We start from the raw sequence: 20,380 nt of genomic DNA on the forward strand, positions 1-20,380 counted from the left end.
ACCATCATACCAGGTACTAGTCACTCCAGAAACATCACACAAGGTACTAGTCACTATAAAACCATTATACCAGGTACTAGTCACTCCAGAAACATCACACAAGGTACTAGTCACTATAAAACCATTATACCAGGTACTAGTCACTCCAGAAACATCACACAAGGTACTAGTCACACACTACACACAGGAGTCATCATACTCACAGGTTTAGATCTACAAAATGACAGACCCACAGGAACAACTATCATGCAGTTTCAGCATTCACACTGGTAAAAGGAAATGTGAAAATAAAATTAATATCTGAACATTACCAAGATAACAAAACATTGAAGGTTTTCCCCTACTGGATATAAACACAGGCTGGAAACAGTGGATCACCCTGTTTGCCAGTTCCTGTAGTTCAATCATAGTCACTCGGTCATGGCTGCAGAACATACACAAGTAAAGCATCCATGTGATAAGTGTTCTTCACCATAGGTGTGTGGCCAAGCAAACACGGAAATTTCACTGTTTCATTTCCATTCCTTCAACCCTGACTATGGAGATGTGCTGCCACATCTTGCACCTGAGCCCTCACACACTCCCAGGCAGTGGTATGTTCATGTGGAAGCAACTGTACATTGTTTGTATAGTAACTGCATTGTCTAGGTACTGTACATTGTATAGTATACCAGCACCATCCATGTACACTGTATAATTACATTATCTATATACATGCTGAACCAATTGTAAACATGTATAACGATTTTACTGCATAAATATATATCAATCCAAAAAAATATCTTTCCCTGCATGTTAACTGTAAACAACAAGTATATCACAGTACTCTCAGTGAGTAGAAGTTAACATGACTGTTGACAATGATTTTAGGATTTGGAAATGATTTTTTTCACAAGACTGAGAAAACTGCAAGATGAAATAATATTTAACCAAGATACTGTACCATGAGGAACATTAAGTGTGGTGAAGTACAGTACAGTAATAACATCATCATCAAAGCTTTACACACATTTCCCACACTTATTATTTCTAGATTTAAAGTAAGGCACTATATAATATGATATCTACCTGCCTTGGTACATTGTAAGATACAAAATTAAAAGAATTATTCATATTTGTTCTTGGGGTTATTCCACAAAACTTGCACAAAATTATCAATCACTAGCATCAATAACAAATCACTTATCTAAGCTACTGGAAGTTCATATATTTCAAACATAATTTTTAATCCTAATAAAATTCATATTGCTTTACTATTATATGATTCCAAGCAGCTACAAATGTGTTTTCATGAATCAGGAGTTTTGACCTCTAATGTGGATGAAGGTGAAGACAACACCAGACTACAGTCCTGTGCTCTACACACTGCTGCTCCACATTAAAAGTAACCAATTACAAGTTTTTCCAATTATAAACTGACCCAAGCCTCCCTACACCCTCAGGAACTGTCACGTTATCAATCTTTTGTGCGAGTGACCAGTAATGTACTCGCATCAGATGCCCAGCTAGCTTAGGCTGTCGAGCTCGAGTAAAAAGACCCTTCATACATGCACCAGGACGGTTGTATTCTGGAAGGAGCGAGGACGAGGATTCAGTTAACAGTCAATAAAACCTAACTTTATGTAATTCAGATTGAGAAATCAGTTCTGAAAAGATCCCAAGATCCTATCTCATATAATATAATATTATTAAGATAAATTGTATCTCATGAAGACTAAGACTACCAGCCTGTTTCACCTGATGACTGCACACTCTCATGCTAAAGGGGGGAGGTGGAGGTAGGTTAGATTATCTGAGGTTAGGTTTGCATTAGGGTGTGCAATCATCACATAAATTAAGCGGGGGTCGCTATGGTTATAATATACAGTATGTCTTTTCTTATACTCTTGTCAACTGTGATCCACAAGTGACTGGTCTGGTAGATGTCCTTGTTTTATCTCTAAACCCTTAGTCAATGGGGTAAGGGTTCCTCCCTCTGCCCACCAATATGCAAAAACAATAGAACACGGGAAACATGAAACCTCCACCAGGACCAAATGTGCCCTAGAATCCATCATGGCTGAAGATCCGCTGTGTTCTCTGGTCTGTTGGTACCCAGGGCCCAATGTATCCTGCAGTGTCATGTGTCCCAGAGTCAGCCAAGTCCTATGACTGATCAAAGCTTGTGTTTTTTAAATGTGGCCTTTACACAGTGATTTTTTTAGATAGAAAATAGTATAAATGATTGCTAAACCATCCTGAATGTAATGTTTATGATTAATGGCACATTAAAAACTTATAAAAAGGCTACAAACACTTAAAACTTATTAAAACCAACAAAATAGCAACCCTGTTTTTTTTAGGGCTTATCAAGGTCTCTCCTTAGTGTTTGTGTGTTATCCTCGGTGTACTCAAGTACTATTTAGAAACATTAAATTTCAATTTTAAGAGAAAGTGTTTTCGGCCATACTGTACTCTTATCTTGGCAATTTTGTTCAAAATCTCAAAATATGTACTCCTGAACATGCTGATTAAGGATCTGTTATCCGCAGTTTTATAACCGTATAATTACATGTCCCAATGACATCTCAAAACTTGTAATGAATTTTCTAATGCTAATTACTTGCCATCTATGGTTTATCTTATCCAACATTAAAAATATCAAGATTTATCATCACCACAGTACAGTATATAGATGAGGACTAGTTTAGAACTCTTTCCTTAAACCATACAAGAATAATAGTGTAAATAACTAGAGTACAATATTTTCACTTTACATATTTATGTGGGCAGGAGTACAATGACTGTCCTTAAACCACCTAACCCATTTTAAAACTTAATAGAAATATGTAACCCTAAAAAAATTAAAAGATAAATTAGTCTAGTTTTATTAGACTCGACAAACAACTCAATGTGCACTGTTTTTAAAGTTCTTAAAGTTTAAAATGTGTCAGATAATTATATGGGCAGCCTTTATCGCCTCAGGAAGACTATACTATGACACCTTCTGTTCCTCAGGAGATTCCAAGTAAATCAAATATTTAAGAGTGTACAGTAATTCCTCTTTATTATCAGTTTAATAATACCTTAGAGGGTTTAGTATTAATATCAATAAATGCCATTACATCACAGAAAATAACGGTACAGATGCCAAATTATGTGCTCAGTGATATGAGCATCCAAAATTAAACAAGTGACTGTCTACCATATCTATGGCCATGTACATGTCTATAGAATATGGTAAATTCACACAGCATAGATGACCATACACACACATACACAGAGTAAAATATTTCAAAATTAGAAAATAGGATTACAGTAGAAAGTACAGTACAGTATAAGGCTCAACACACATTTTATATGAAGCAAACAATCACAGTACAAAAATAACAATAATTATCCTGGACTCCAGAAAATACAATTCATAATTCCTGCAACAGATATATTTCCTAAAAATTAAACAATAAATAAAATGGTTTTTCGAATAAGGTGAAGTACAGTACAGTACTCTTAAAATGTATTGTCATACTGTTGTAAGATGATGTTACTGTATTCATTATCATACCTGATGTAAAGGTATTCTTAACTTAAATGCAAAGTTCTGACGAGTAAAAGGTGATTTTACAGTTTAAGTTTATGGTGCTGTACTGTGACACAAATATTAAAAATAAGGAAAGTGAATAACTCTCAATTAGTAATACAGTACTGTCCTGTACTGTATGTACTTAATTCAACTAAAAACCTAAATTTCTTATATAAAAGAAAAATGGGCTACAATGCTAGAAGTGCTCAGTGGCATATTAATTACAGTACACTGTACTGTACTAATAACATAATTCCTATTTCCTAAAACAGAGAAGATTCTCATCATCAAATAATGATGATTCAGCAAGTTTGTGGTAACGAAAACGGAGTACGTGAGCTGCCATTTTGGGTTGGCGATTTCGGGAGAAAATTCCTTTCTTGTTTCCGACCACACGTGTAAAACCTACAGTGTCAGAAAAACATATTTCAATAGCTTTCTAAATGCTTTTAACTTACTCATTAAAGTACTGTACTGTACTGTAATGGAGAGCATGCTTAAAACTTCTTATTTACTGATTAAGGGAAACCAAAATAATTTATCAGAAATATAAAATATAAATTATCAAGAGGACTCAAGTAGAAGTCATCATTCAGGTGATGACAAATCATGCTTAAATTAAAAAAAAAAAAAAATTAAATAAATATTTGTTGTCCAGCAGCACGGTTAATCATGGCAGATACCTCATAGATCTTCCTAAGACCTGTATTGTATACTACACCAGTTACCTCAGTGAAAAATGAATGGCAAAATAAAAACACAAAATGGGTTTACTTTAGTATACAGTTCATATAGAATAAGAGAAAAACACCAAAAATCAGCATTAAAAAATTACACAAGCGAGTGATTAACTTTATGACTTAAGAACTTTTTCTTATGAATCATCAAATACAACAACATAGGTGATGACCAATGTTACAAGCATAATAAGTAAGATGAGTAAACACAGAACCCTATACAGTACCCCACAATGATCCGGTTTGTGGAGAAAAATATACACAAATAAAGAAGTGTAGGCACGAGGTAGGTCTAGGGTAAGTCTGCTGGATGATACGTCTACTGTACTTACCAGTAAAACTAATCTAAGCCTTTGGCAGACATTATAATCATCTACCAGAATTGAATCAAACAGGATGAATAAAAATTATACCTGTATCTATTATTCTACTTACCTTGTGGAGTAGCAAAGTCAGCAAAATTCCAAATCATTTCCCCAATAAAGTATCCCTTCTTGCGGAGTTCATCAAACGCTTCGAAGTTCTGCAACATCAGCTCTGCCTGGTACTCCTCAGACCATGTGAATGCTGGGTCCTGGGGGGAGGAAATTACACAGAGGCTTCCTTATACTGTAACACTTTCTCGAACAATTAAAGAAAGATATTAATTTTCAAGCGTTATAATTAATATACAACAATGGATGATTTCAGATGTATCACAGTTCTGGCACACATTACACGACACATCCGCTGGTATATAGTAAATTCACCACAAGTATTACTACACCTATTCCATTCTTGCCAATATATTTTTACATAACACAAAGCTATCTTTGAATCCTTGATAATTGCCATGAAGGTAAACTACTTCACTAATACAGAATCAGTTATTTAATTCATCAATTCACCAAAGTACTATACTGTAGTATTATCACTTCTTCAACTACACTACACAGTACAGTACAGTATATCAATCTTATTCGATTTTCAAGTACAGTATGTCACATCCTAGATAACAAAATATTATATCAATATTCAGTAACACTACAGATCTGCCCCAATATTGCCTTCTGTCACTACATATACAGAACTTGGAATACCTTTTATCAGAGAAAGAAGAATGGCTTATGGTAATTTTCCCTCCTAACATTTGTACACTTTCACATACTCACACATCCCAGTATGCCTATTAATCATTCAGAGGTGCAGTGTGTTTATAAGGTGCGGTAAAATATTCATAAACGCTTTCCTCAACTAAACATTGTATGGAAAAGGAAAATAACACTACAAAACTACTAAAAAAATAATAATCAGCGATAGATCTCTCTCAGTTCAGCTTCTTCACACTTTTTAACATTTCAAAAGCCAAAACATAAAATCATTAATTAAAACATTGAATGAAAAGTCAAACATAGTGGGGAAAATACAACAAGGGAAAAAAGTCATGTCATCTGTACATACAACTTGTAAGAAATAGACAATAAAACATGTAGTGAACTAACCGTGTGAAGGCCGGGCATTGAACCAGCTCCATATTCTGAGATCATGACAGGTTTATTGTGCAGTTCATGCCACTCAGTGAACTCAGTGACAGTCTGTAGCTTAATGATCTCCAAGTGACCCGTGTCACTGTACCAGGAGTAGTAACGGTTCACCAGGATAATGTCCAGGCTGCTACCCTAGTGAGTCAGATCATGTTAATTACAGTGTACTAATTGATCAACACCGATAATTTGTAATGTCTGTCATTTTATTAAATATTGGAAATACTGTACCTGTAAACTCCTAAATTAAAAAACAATTTATATTTCATAAAATCAGCATGACTTAATTTATCTCAAACAATTTCAGTTCAGATTTGATTTAGCTGGATCTAAAAAGGCTATGTTAGGTTAATACAGGTTAGATTGTTAATATTCTCAATAAATGTAGGTAAACAACAGCTTATGTGAAAGATTAGTTTGTTCTCAACACGACCATTTTAGTTCAACTTACACTATCACCTACACAATACAGTTTACTAACACACATATAAGAAAGGTTCATTCCTCTAAACAACAAGAGCACCCACAACATACTGTACTGTACAAGCATAGGATGACCCTTCACCCACACTACAGTCAACCTTACCTACCCCAATACATGCCATATAACTTCTTACAGCAACATTAGAATTCATGCTTCACTTAACTGTAGCATCAGTCTTGTTCTTCAAGAATAAGAAAACCAGTGTGTTCTATCTATAAAATTTTTGAGGTTAAAAGATTCAAAATGGGTCAGAAAACTCATGCATACCCTGTATAATAAAACTATTATAAACAAGTCTCATCTAAATACTATATGCCACATATTTTGAGTAAAAGTACAGCTGCCTGTAAACCACACAGTAGTACTCGACGATCAAGTTCACCAGCATCCATTATAACTATAAACAACAGCATGAGCTTCACATACAGGATGGCTCACTCACTATCTTTGAGATATGTTAAGTAATGACGATTGATCCACCACCAAGAGATATATGTCATGACAGATCAATATGCGTGTGTGATAGTAAGAAGGCAGTAAATGTATAATACTAGAAACAGGTGAAAAGCCTATTAACAGGACATCAATAAAACTTAATAATGATGATGAGGGAATTATCATCACTCTCATGGAATATATACATGACCTATACTCTATGATATTAATGGATCACAGCCACCATCATTAACCTTTCATGGCCATTTTCCACTCGACCCTCTTGAAGCCTTTCTTGTCAGGTGCTTAAGTCTAATGTCATTTCTTACAACCTCTCCCCATGCCCTCCTCGACCTACCCCTGCCTCTCCTCCCCTCTAATACAGACTCAGGCAACTCTTGACCCAACTGGATACTTTTGTATAAGTGAATTTTTGGGCCGGAAAAAAAAATTCATAAAACAACCTGAACACAAACTGAATTTAAAAAAGAAAGCATAAATTAATTGTCTTCCCAGAAAGCTGTTCCTATATAAAAGAAATAATAGAAAAAAAAATCAACTTACTAAACAAATAGTTAAAGCTCAGAACCTTGTATTAATAATTTGTTATACTGTACATAAAATATTATTACACTCATAAATATGTAAAGGAACAAAAGCACGTAAGAGAACAGCAGTGTTACATAACTTACACTTACTTACATTTATAAAGGTCAACTCTAAACCATTTCTTTTTCATAGTTATTGTAGACATTAATACTGTAAATGGACATTAATACTGTAAATGGACAAAAACGTGATATACTGTGGTAATTTTTCAAGTTTCACGACAACTGAATGAAAATTTTTGAATGTATATAGAGTTACACATTTGTTCCATTTTAGTAAAGTCATCCATTTGTGAGATCTTTACTAATGTCTCATGCAATAACAAAAGCTCACCAATGAACACATATTTATGGAGAGTTGCAGCAAAGTCAAGCCAGTTGTTTAGGAGGAGTTGAATGTATGAAAATTTATAGACAAACAAACAAACAAACACAACTACTGTACTCTCCTGATAAAGTAATGACAAGAAATTTAAGCAACTCTCGTCACATCAGTTCATGGCGACAAGAGGCCGTCAAAATGCTTATATGATATGTCACTCAATTTCACTTTAAACTAATGTGTATCATATATATTTCCTTTAGAGTTGACCTTTAAACATGTAGTAAACATATCATACAAAACAAAAGCACCTTAGCATCTAAATCCTACTGTGCATACTTCAAGCATCTGAGAAGCCAATTCCTGTAATAACTTTACTTGTCATCCACATGCATAACAACACCACAGTCACACAGCAACCAGTGTACAGACAAACACTCAAGTAGACATACAGCGTATTCTTTGTATTTTGGCCGATTAAGCACACATGTTACAGGCCGGGAGGAATCTTCGGCTTTGGTAGCAGCTACAACTTTTCTGGAGGAATAGAAGAGATGAGCTGAAGTTTTTACTGGCATCACGAAGATGTTACAGACTTTAAATGAGTCCGTTAAGATATAATTGCCTCAGTCTGAAAGCTTGGACGAGAATTGAATACAAAGTTATATACAGTTGTCCAACTTAAAAAAAATATGTAATCACAGATGGGCAGCTACTGTACACTTACAAAAAAAAAAAAAAAACACACACACACGCATGCATGCACGCACGCACACACCTGTACCTTCCCTGTAATCCAACAATCTACACATAAGTTATCTTAAGTACACACAAATCGGCTATTGTCAGTATGAATTAACAAATCTGTGCAAGAACAAACTAATAATTAACTATGTCGCTCAGATAGAAAATGTGTGAAAGCAAGAGGAGAGCTCTAACATTACACAAAGCCAACAGTGTACACACAAACCAATCAACTTATGTGTGTCATCCATTCAGTTGAGGTCTTCGCAAAAAGTTAATCTGACAGTAATCCGAACTAAATGACCAACTTGATTCACACAACCTACAGCAAACTCAAGTAAGCCCTGATTCAGGACACACGTCACCGGCCGGGTAGCGTCCGCAGCACGAGTGGCCGCTACAACTAATCTGAAGATCAATTTTATAAAATAAATGGCCATGTTCTAATGACTCAAATTTGTTCACACAGTGAGTACGTACAGTACAATAGGTATTAAACAAATAAGCACAATGGACATACAGTATTAATTTCCAAATATATAATATCTTATTATTTATTCAGGCTTGGTGTGCCTGGTCCACTCCATTTAGTTTCACAATTATGATAGACAGGTGAACACTCAATGGTCTAGGTCAGTCTTTGTTAACATGCATACAACTGATGATAAAAGTCTTCAGGATGATTCTGTATTTGCCATCTTGTGTACAACATGGAACACAAGACAATACTGTACAGTACTAACCCGTGCAAGCATGGAAAATAACCATAGAGCATTGATGATGATGATATAAAACAATGTTGACTAACTGATGGAACACACCTCAATCAGCAATTCCATATAAGAATGTAATTTTCATACAAATACTGAAAACCTCTTGAAACCAACAGTGTGGAAGACTTGGTCCTGGCAACAGATATTCTCTGGGTCCACTTTCAAAATCAAAACATTGAAGTTTAACCAAATACTTAAATGAACAAACCACAACACAGCAGTACAATATAGTGAACACATAACCACACTTATAATAACAGAATACAAGACAATTACCACCTAAATAAAACCTAAGAAGCAAATAAATAAAATTCAATTTACATACAGCAAATTCCGTCTTCTTGTCATATGACAGAACACAAGTAACAGGTCTGGTTCCATCGGCATCTTTTGTAGCATTTACCACATTGCTGTAAATAGATTCCCCTTTTTTTAAAATATAATTCTTTATTACTAAACTTTTCAACAGTTGCCCCTCATTATACTGTGTCAAGGAAATGTTGGAATTTCAACCACTGTGATTTGTAGAGAAAGTGATGAAGAGGGACCCCAGACTTAACTCAAAGTCGACAGACAATCAAATTACCGGGTACTTGAAATTTCAACTCGAGTGTTACTGAGAAAATATATAAATAGGAAACTGACATCTGGGAGCCAAATTCGTTTTACCTAAAATAATTAGTGTCATCCTTATCATTAGTGTACAGTATACTGTAGTGTGGAGAACTGTGGTTGCCAATCCTCAGATACAGTATAAGGATGGTACAGTACTATGATTGATTGATGGTGTAAACAACGGAACATCACAGGTAGTCAACAAAGGAATAATTAAGGGATAATTTCTCCCAACAAGAAGTCGTCTATTACCTGCATTAAGATTTGAACCCCTGAAACTTTTCACCTTTTATTTTCATAACTTTTATTCATAACGTTAAAAAGGAAATAAGGATCATTGACAATATTGATACTTATCTTTACCCCACTGTGTGTGTGCAGGAAAAGAAATGAGTGATTTACCTCAAATTAGGGCAGATGAGATAACACAGGAAAATTAGGGCAGATGAGATAACACAGGAAAATTAGGGCAGATGAGATAACACAGGAAAACACTAATAGAACATACAAGGTAAAACATTTAGCATATCTTAAGGATATTTATGGAGAAAAAAAAAGAAAACCTTTAAAATGTGACATATACTGTACACACAACTCAACCCTAACAACAGGTAAGGTTGTCGAGGTATTATTCATTATACAAGCATCTTACTACAGCCCGAGTTAGATCTCTAGCACATCAAGAGGCTAAAACTGAGGTACTGTACATCTTTTCCTGCACGTTCTGCCTCAAAAATTATCTTCATACTAACTTATCATTTTCTATAACCTTTGGGAGATATAATCGAAAGGGTATTACCATAAAACACAGTGGTAAAGTAAGCAACATTATTTCTGAAAGCAAACAATAAGCCCACACAGTAAGATCCCTCCACTAATCAGGATCTTTTACTACCCTTAACTTCTACCACCCTTAACCTCTACCACCCTTAACATCTACCACCCTTAACCTCTACCACCCTTAACCTCTACCACCCTTTACATTTCCCACCCTTAACATTTACCACCCTTAACCTCTACCACCCTTAACTTCTACCACCCTTAACATTTACCACCCTTAACCTCTACCACCCTTAACCTCTACCACCCTTTACATTTCCCACCCTTAACATTTACCACCCTTAACATCTACCACCCTTAACCTCTAACACCCTTAACTTCTACCACCCTTAACTTCTACCACCCTTAACATTTACCACCCTTAACTTCTACCACCCTTAACATTTACCACCCTTAACTTCTACCACCCTTAACATCTACCACCCTTAACATTTACCACCCTTAACATTTACCACCCTTAACATCTACCACCCTTAATTTCTACCACCCTTAACATCTACCACCCTTAACATTTCCCACCCTTAACCTCTACCACCCATAACATCTACCACCCTTAACCTCCCATAAAGGCCAGAGTTAACACTTTACATTCGGCTACGTCGATACCCTTGGGCATGTTCAAAACGCATGTTACCGGACGTGTTGGATCTAAATACTTGGTAGCAGTAACGACATTTCTGCAAATAAATTTTCAAGTAAAATTAATTAAAGTTAACCAAGAAAACTCATAAATATCCTCAAAACATCAACTCACTCTATTAGCTAGATGCTGAAAGACAAATTATAAGGATGAATCTCACTATTTTACTTGACATACTAGCGGACATTTTACATCCACATGAACTACTCTTCCTTGTGCTGTAAAATTGTAACTTAGTAGGAAATGTTTGTGCTCCTGGATGATATATTTTAACATTATCTTTATCAAGTTTCACATGTTATACAGAAAACACTAAAATTGGCACAAACTTCAAGACACAAATACAGTCATGCGCCGGTTAACGTCCGACCGAACAACGTCCGATTGCATATACGTCAGTGCCACCCCCCCCCCCAAAAAAAAAGTGACGCCTGCTGGACCACCACTCCACGACCCCCTGACGGAGACACGATGATCCTCCCCATACTGGTCAGATATTATGTGTTAAAGGAATATGCTTCCTTACTTAGGCTTTTTTTAAGCATTTGCCTACAGGTGAAATGTTAACCTACATCTATTGAGGATAAAATCTTTCACCTACACATTGACAATAACACATTTGCTGTAATCAGACATATCTAGTTGCCTCAACAATTGCAACCCCAGTTGCAATGGGGGTTGCAATTTCAAATTCTGTGGCATTACTAAAAATAGTAAAGTTTCTGGTGCACTCTATGATTAAGAGAGAAAACGGAGGACTCAGGCATCCTGATGTGAGAGAAAACGGACTTGTATGACGGGGGACCAAATAAAAAAAGCATAGCTACATGTATTGTGGACTACAGTATTAAGCGTACCCTTTTCATCACTTTGTAATAAACCTAGCCATGCCTATGTGTGTTTATGATATTTACCATAACACAAAATATATATTTAGTGGGTCTAAATGGTCGTAAAATGGGAAACTTGGGGTTGGGTCTTGGGTGCCTGAACCAATTAGAATAAATCCCATAGATTCTGTACTTTCATTATCGGCAGGGTCCCAATTAGGCGCGATAACCAAGGGATGACTGTACTGTATATACTTGTGACACTGGCCAGTTGCTTCTGGTGTTATGGTACAGGGGTACCAAGTGACAGCACTAGGATCCCGCTTCCTCTATCAAGGAATAAACAATTAAAATTTAAATTGAAAAAAAAAAACATTCAAATAATGGGAACTAGCGAACCGAAATGGACCTAAAGCAGGCAGTCACGTATGCATCGCGTATTCTTATAGATTGTGCGGCCAGGCGTACGTTATCTAGTGAATTTAGTCAATATTGTACAGTAACAATGGACCCAAGTGCAAACCTGTATTGTACATGTACTAAATGATTATGGTACTAAAATTGTTATGTCTATTGCAAATATAGCTTGTTTATACAGGTATTCAAATAAATTACTATCTTACAAGAATCCCTCCAATGTAAGTTATATTCACCCAGGTCATTTGGGTGGCAAATTATGAGAAGAGCTTAGTCACCCTTAAGTAATGATAAATAAACATGCAGGCAGGCCTTCAGCGCCAACTGTCAAATCTTATCTCAAATAAATAAACAAACAAACGGCAGACATTCTGTCGCCTCACCCCCCATCTTCCCACCACCCTCGTGTTCCAAGATAAAAGATTGGCGATTTCTTTGTTCATTTTATATAATATCTCAGACTAAAGTTAGGATAATATAATTTGCATTGCTGAAATCCTTGCAAGACAGATTAATTTGAATATAAGCATCATATATTTTGCTCAAGATATAAAATATGTAGTACATTAGTGTACAATACTGTAGTACATTTTATAAAAAGTTTTTCAACTGTATTTTTGGGTAGATTTACATAAGTTTCTTCATTTATTTTCATCCATTTACATGCACACACCATACTAAAAGAAACGTAATAGAAATAAATGACGTCAATGCAAAGCTCGAGTGCACATGTACTAATTTGATTACGGCACTAAAATTGTTTGTCTAGTGCAAATTATAGCATGTTTATATTCAAATTAATCAGTATGTTACAAGAATCCCAGCTGTTAATTATATTCACCCAGGTCATTTCACTGGCTTTTTATAAGAGAGACGCTTAGTCACCTAAGAACTGATAAATATACACGCATTAGACCTGGGCCCGTGCCAACTGTCAAACGTACTACCTCCACTCCCCCCACGCCCCCTCCTCGCTCCCACCCTCTCTCTCCCCCATCTGCTTGGCGTTGCTGGAATCCTTGTGAAACAGTGAATAATTTTAATATAAACGTCATGTATTTTGCACAAGAGATAAAAATTAATCACGAGATAAAAATTAATCACCTGTATCACATTACAGTAGTGATTTAAGAGTAAAAGTGTATATGTACGTATATAGTATTCCACATACACAAGTATAAATAAAAAGTTTATGTGATGATCGGACAACGTCCATTTCGGTTAACATCACGTTTCCAAGAACGTATCTAGGACGTTAACCGGCGCATGACTGTAGTCAGTAAACACATAGCAGAATTTAGTAAGACTTTAGATTAATGTTAAGTTCCTACAATTTATATAACTAAACAACTGAGTTAATTAGTACCTTGTTAATACTAAAGTTAAAAACTATCTTCTAACTATTTATCATTAAAGAGAAAAATACTAAGGCACAGTTTAACTTCTAGTAGTGATCCTTGTCACTTGTAAAAACACTACAATGGGATGAAGTATAAGATGTTAACTTCACCAACAAAAGATCAAGAAAGTCAAATTAGCTCAGAAGAAATAGTTTTAGTCGAATGAATTATGGATAACTTGTTGAAACAGCACAGTAATAGCCATGGCAGGTAGATGTCATAGTCTGCTACCATCTTCTCATCACTGGTTGTTCATCACAGTGGCTTTGTTTGGGTTCAGATACATTACTCGGAGGACACATTAACCCTTTGAGCCCTGAAGGGTTAAGTCATCGCCATCAGAGGGTTAAACTATCATCATCAAAGAGTTAAGATAGCATTGTAGAATAAAAATAGATCCACAGTAAAACGTTGAATCTTAAACGACATCACGTGTGTTCGTCCAGAGTTGAAGACCCATCAGTAAAAGAGAAGTCAACCTTTTTACTTTTCCCAAGGTAGTGCTTTACTTTCTTTATACAATATCCTCCTGAAGCACTGACTAACTAGAGTACAGTACAGTACTACACTCTTAAGAATTAATTCTCTATTTACTGAATTAGTTTGTTTACTACAATAATGTCAAGCAAAATTTCAAAATCAATTTGTTTTTCCTGACCTGAAGTAGTCCTTGGCAGCTGCCTGGTCTGATCTTGGTTCATTACCAACACTCCACATGATCACACTGGGACGGTTTCTGTCACGATGCACCAGCTCTTCCATCACAGATATGTGCTTGTTCATCAGAGTCTCACCAAAACCACTGAAATGTCAAACAGAATAATAATAAGAGTCGTAATAAAACTTGACTTGTCAGAATCACATCAGATCACCCTGACAACAAACTCTGGTACATTAAGAAATGTCAAGGGTTAGTGCCTTTGGGAGCTATCTCGAAGGTCCCACAGGTCCAAGCCTAAACACAGGTTGTTTTGGCTGCATCTGACACATTAGACATTAACAAATACTTCTAGAATTCTTTACATTTTACATACTATGTTTCACATATTCTTAAATTCATAAGTTTATCATAGTAACACTGTGCAGAACCATTTTAATATACAGAAAACAAAATGAGTGAGAATAACAACAGTCCAATATCATAATAATAACACCAGTGTTTCAAACTTAACAATAATACGATCAATCATACCAATTTGAAAAGGTAATAACATTGATATTAATGAACATAGAAATTTCTATAATATTTCTAAATAGTTACAGACGAGATCGATATACCCTGTGAAGTGTACCTGAGGCCAATAGCTGGACACTCGTCAACAACCATAATTCCCTCTTGGTCGGCCATATCCATGATCTCCTCAGCGTAGGGGTAGTGGGAGGTGCGGAAGCTGTTGGCCCCCAGCCACTTCAGTAGACTGAAGTCCTTAACAATAAGAGGATAGTCTACTCCCTTCCCCCGAATCTGGAATATCAATTAATTATATAATTTCTATGTATAATTCAACTACAGGATAATCCTCTCAATAACAGATTTCTCAAAGGAAATTCCCAATAATGGACTTCTCACTAAAGGAAATTCCCAGTAATGGACTTCTCAATAATGGGTATCAATATTTACATCTCTCATCCTTTACTCACATCAGCATCTTCATGTTTGCCACAGCCTCGGAGATACACTGGCTTGTTGTTGATGGTGAGTGTAGTGGAGTTCCAACCGATGGTGCGAATACCCACTTTCTGCGGGTATACGTCTAAAATGCCCTCGGTGTCTGACACAGCCACCTAAGGCGAAAGTTTAGAAGTACAGGAGTGAAGAAAGCTGTTTTATGAAGGCGATGTGGTAATCACTTAAATTATCCAACTCATCTTAAAATATGTTGATAAGATCATAAGACAAGTTCACAACTATGAGTCATCAACCTACAATCCCCCCCTCCCGAACTTAACACACGACAGTGAAAACTTACCTTAAGTGTGTACAGGTATCCTGGGTCCTCTGACATGAGGTAGGGCCACCACAGACTGGCATTAGATATCATAATAGAGCCTTGACAACCTATGGCACTCGTAACGTGGCTTCCGTCCTTGTCCAGCACCTTCATGGAGCAGCCGGGAGCATCATTCAGACGCTTGGGTCCTATCTTAGTGGTGGCAGTTATAATGTCATAAGAGATGATGCCTGAGCAGGAGAGGGAGAATGAGATACAGTTTGACCTCGTGCAGTTGATTGTCAATTCTTCAGATTCATAATTTGTTTCTCAGTTTATCTATCTGTCAGTCAATCTAGCAAGTGTTTCTCAGTCTATCCACCTATCTGACAGTCCATCTGCCAATCTCATTATCATGCCACCTACATGGGACTGAATTAGCCCACTTGAAATATATCTATTAGTCTTAATCCACATCCATCAAGATGACACACAACTACAGAGTCTAGGTAAGATAATCAACAAGTCATATAGTAACTCTAAGATACGAAAACCTTGTGAATCAGCAAGGCGTCTCCCATCAATTTAAAGGGAAAATTTGGGGTTGCATTCTAGGCAATCTTCCCAACTCTTCTCCTAGACTTAAAACAGGCGAATCCCATTAAAAGAAAAAAAAGTCATTATAAATATTAAAAGTATTAAACACAGAAAACAAAATAATAATTCAGACCAAATAAGAAATAATGTGCTGGTGAGTAATATATTGGTGTGTGTGCCTCTTACGCTGTTCACTTCATACTCGAGTGGGATTTTGTAAACATGATAATTGATTAGGACGCTTATTAATGAGTCACTAATTTGTCTATATCGTTAACGTGAAATTTCAGATACAAAAAAGTTTGTATACAGAGGAATACACTGCCTCTACTGTACTTATCACATACTTGTACTGGATATTTGAACATTCTTCATACTAAACAGAGACTCACAATTTCCCCCTCCCCAAAAGCATAAAATTGAAACACAAGGAACATGTAACTTCCAATAATGACTCATAAACATTTCCTTTCATTTCATATTAGGACAGGAAGTTGAGTTCTTACTAAAAACCTTCCTTCAGTCTACTTCTTACTTGTCTCTATATTTTTGTCCACCTCCTGGTAGTCCTATATTTCTAACTTTATTTACTACTCAATGAGGTGGAACATATGCATACATGAATCTTCACAAGATAGTATAAGCCAAAGAAAATAACATCATATTCAATTAACTTTCTCGTACTAATCCATACCTTATACACCTACCGTCTGTTCCACTTATGTCTGTGGTCACAAAGATATCCTCAATATATGTCCGTGGCGTCGTGTAAACATAAACAGGACGGTGCAGACCAGCGTAGTTTGTGAAGTCAAAGTTGTATGACTGTGTGAAGTAGCCCGGTGGGTATCTGGTGGAATAGAGATTGAGAAAACTCTTAAAATTTACTCCTTCAAAACTATGTATATTTGTCCCAGAATTGGATGTGTCACGAGTGGATAAATCCCCCATCAACAAAAATTCTCTCCAGTCAAAGATTAATCCGAAGGCAGCTCTTTCAGCAGTCTAAACGGTGCTCTCACTAAATGGTAATAGGAGTCGGCAAAAAGAAACTTATATTGAGGTTTTAGCTATGCACTCATAAGGTTTCTACGTAAATATTTCTTGCTATACAATCCTAAACTTATCAAATTCCTTACCTTGTTAGGTCATCATGATATGTAATGCTACCCTGAGGGATGGTTTCAGGTGTGAGGGTGTTATTAATGGCAACCGTAACAAGGTTCTCTTGTCCATACACCAGACCTGATGTTATCTCAGACATGATGGGCAGGTGACCTCCTTCATGCGATGTCACAGCCACACCATTGAGGTACTGGAAATAATTTGCTTTATTAACGTCTTCTCTCCTGCAAGTGATGGTCATACTAGAGCACCGGTACAGTGTTGAGCCACGAGACTTATTAAGTGTATAATCATTTCCCTCCCTATTGCATTTAGAGTAAACTATACCGGCCCTTACCTCTATACATGTCAAATATGAAAGTCTCATCTTTAAAATCCATATCAAGTTTGTTCCTACTGTAAACACTACTTGAATTTTTAAAATGAAACATTAGGAAGAAGCATTAAATTCCAGTACAGCAAGTATTCCAGAACTACTTCACCAAAATGCAAACATAAATAGGACAGAATATACTCACAATAATTGAGTTATAATGAGCAGACCCCAGACGCAGCACTACTCTCTGCTTATCTTCCTGCCACCTTGTTGGTACGTAGAATGTGCGGTCGTACCTGACAAAAGAATGTTTCCAAATACTGTCACAAAAGTTTAAACTGTAAATCAATATTATAAAATAATTATACAAGATAATGTATTATAATGAAACTACACAAGGTTGTTACAGAAAATCTCCCTAATAGAAAGGATGGTAAGAAAGATCTAGGTTTCATCTAATTTAGTTATGTGACTAATATAAGACATTTTGGATCTCCTGAAGATTATGAAATTCCATTTATTTCACTAAACAATTTAAACTGAACACTAACTTAACCTAACCCCACATTTAGCATTAAAGTGTTTAATCATCGGGTGAAATAAGTTGGTGTTCCCAATCTTCATGTAGTCTGACATTTTTTTACATTTGAATGTTACCGGGTAGTGATTATGTTTAACAACGAGTTATTTATGAATTTCACTAAGATTTTTCCACAACTGGACCATAAATTTCACAAAATTTTGCACAAAATTCCAAATTAACAGCTACAACAATGATTAAATTATTACTTCAACAGTAACAAAATAAAAAAAATTTCTATGAGAATTTATGATCACAAATACAGTATAGGTTGACAATATTTTTTTTAGAATACAGTTTCAACACTAATGAAAGTTTTCTTCAAACACAGTGTAAACTGTGAGCCCCATTAATGTTACTATGAAATTCATTTTATTGTAAAGTACGTACCGTTAATATATGAATTTAAAAAAACAAATCCCCACCTGTGTATTTGTAAAAAAGATATAAAAGATTATTGTAGTGTTGACCCACCAAGCCCAGCCAATGTGGTCACGGAGAGCCTTGTCCTGCGTCACATCATTGTAGCTGCTGGGAACTGGCATGGAGATCACTGCACCAGTCTATAATGGTCCACAACAACACATGTCAAAAGTTTCTACTGTACCCTAAGGCTCTGGAAACAATTATTAACTTTTCTAAACTTATATTCACTGGTTTAAAAGGTGAGTAAACAGAGTAAAGGTTTTGTGAATTACGTTTATTCAAAGGAACTGGGACATTTTGGGGTATTGTATTAGAAGACAATTAAAGAAGACAGTGCTTAAGCATTGAGCATTTGAATATCAGTGTAATAACTATTGTAATGCCCACAGCCATCCTGACCAGAATCCATTAAAATCATAGTAAAATCACACACAATCCCCACAGATCCCGGTCAAATAGCCAATGGTTATTCGGCCAGGAAAGCCGGTCAAATAACCACTTTGTATTGAATAATTAAATTCATACATCAGATATATATTAAGTAAACAAGTTGCCTTACCACTTCTAAAAACCTGCTGAAAAATAAAATACATACCTTCCGCAGGGGCTGAGCGTACCACTCTTCCCTAAAGCCTTTCTCGGGGTCCTCAAGAGGAGCCAAACGGAAGTTCCACAAGCCATCCAGAGAACGAACCTCACGAGACTCTGACTCCCGTGGGTAGAGGCCTCCCCAGGTATTGTCTGCACACTGAGTCCCCAACACCACGGTCAGGAGGCCTATAGCAATGGTGATATAAGTCTCCATTTCTACAGTATTCTGAAATTAAAACCGGAGTTGAAACAAACTATTTACTCCATCCTATACAGAAAATAACAATTAAGTGACAAACCTCTCCTTGACCTTCTATAGTCTTACAACATTAAGGTCCTGTCAGAGCTCACACAGCTTCTATCACTTACAGGCTTAAGTTAACCCTAGGTGGAGTATAGCTTAAGTTAACCCTAGGTGGAGTATAAAGCTAACCTAGAGTTCAGTGCCATATGGTACCTCTATAAGTATCTCTTGGGAACACTGAATTAACCTTTCGTGTATGTCTATGCCTTTAAATATAAACCTGCAGCTCTAAAATCTGAAAAAAACTCAACCAACATTTACCATTCATGTTTTGAGAATACAATATATATCTTGCTTTAAGGACTCCATCTCACATATTACATCATACTCTTAAATGCACATTCAACACTGTGATACATACTGAAATAACATAGGGGCGTCTCACATATTAATTTAGAGTACCTGTCACTCACCCCTCCACCACACTGTTTGTCCTGGACGTTTGCTGCCGGCCGGTTATTTAAACACGATGCTGTCATGCAGTACGACAACTTCTCCACAGATATCGTACATAATAGATACATTAATGTACAGCCGATAGATACTCTAATGATTAGCCCCCAGCTTATATTGGACAAGA

General features: G+C 36.1%; 1 protein-coding gene across 6 annotated transcripts; it reads right to left on the bottom strand.

Annotated features, from left to right (window-relative positions):
• Positions 1-903: 903 nt before the first annotated feature.
• Positions 904-20,312, bottom strand: LOC121858588 (beta-glucuronidase-like). 6 transcript variants are annotated; one of them, XM_042355079.1, is made up of 14 exons: positions 20,214-20,312; positions 19,501-19,722; positions 18,954-19,042; positions 18,102-18,195; positions 17,598-17,773; positions 17,166-17,308; positions 15,901-16,112; positions 15,572-15,715; positions 15,223-15,395; positions 14,589-14,732; positions 8,124-8,208; positions 5,781-5,957; positions 4,735-4,873; positions 904-1,568 (listed from the first exon to the last, which is right to left on the bottom strand). In XM_042355079.1, the coding sequence occupies exons 1-14, from the start codon at positions 20,277-20,279 to the stop codon at positions 1,393-1,395; spliced, it is 2,040 nt and encodes a 679-aa protein (XP_042211013.1). In that variant the 5' UTR covers positions 20,280-20,312; the 3' UTR covers positions 904-1,392. The 6 variants fall into 6 exon arrangements, with proteins under 6 accessions (XP_042211013.1, XP_042211012.1, XP_042211017.1 ...); XM_042355078.1 differs by lacking the exon at positions 8,124-8,208 and adding an exon at positions 9,514-9,598 and having other exon boundaries at positions 20,214-20,311; XM_042355083.1 differs by lacking the exon at positions 8,124-8,208 and adding an exon at positions 9,514-9,598 and having other exon boundaries at positions 20,203-20,272.
• Positions 20,313-20,380: the final 68 nt, after the last annotated feature.

Source organism: Homarus americanus, unplaced genomic scaffold (assembly GCF_018991925.1).
Source record: "Homarus americanus isolate GMGI-L3 unplaced genomic scaffold, GMGI_Hamer_2.0 scaffold74, whole genome shotgun sequence".
Taxonomy (NCBI): Eukaryota; Metazoa; Arthropoda; class Malacostraca; order Decapoda; family Nephropidae; genus Homarus; species Homarus americanus.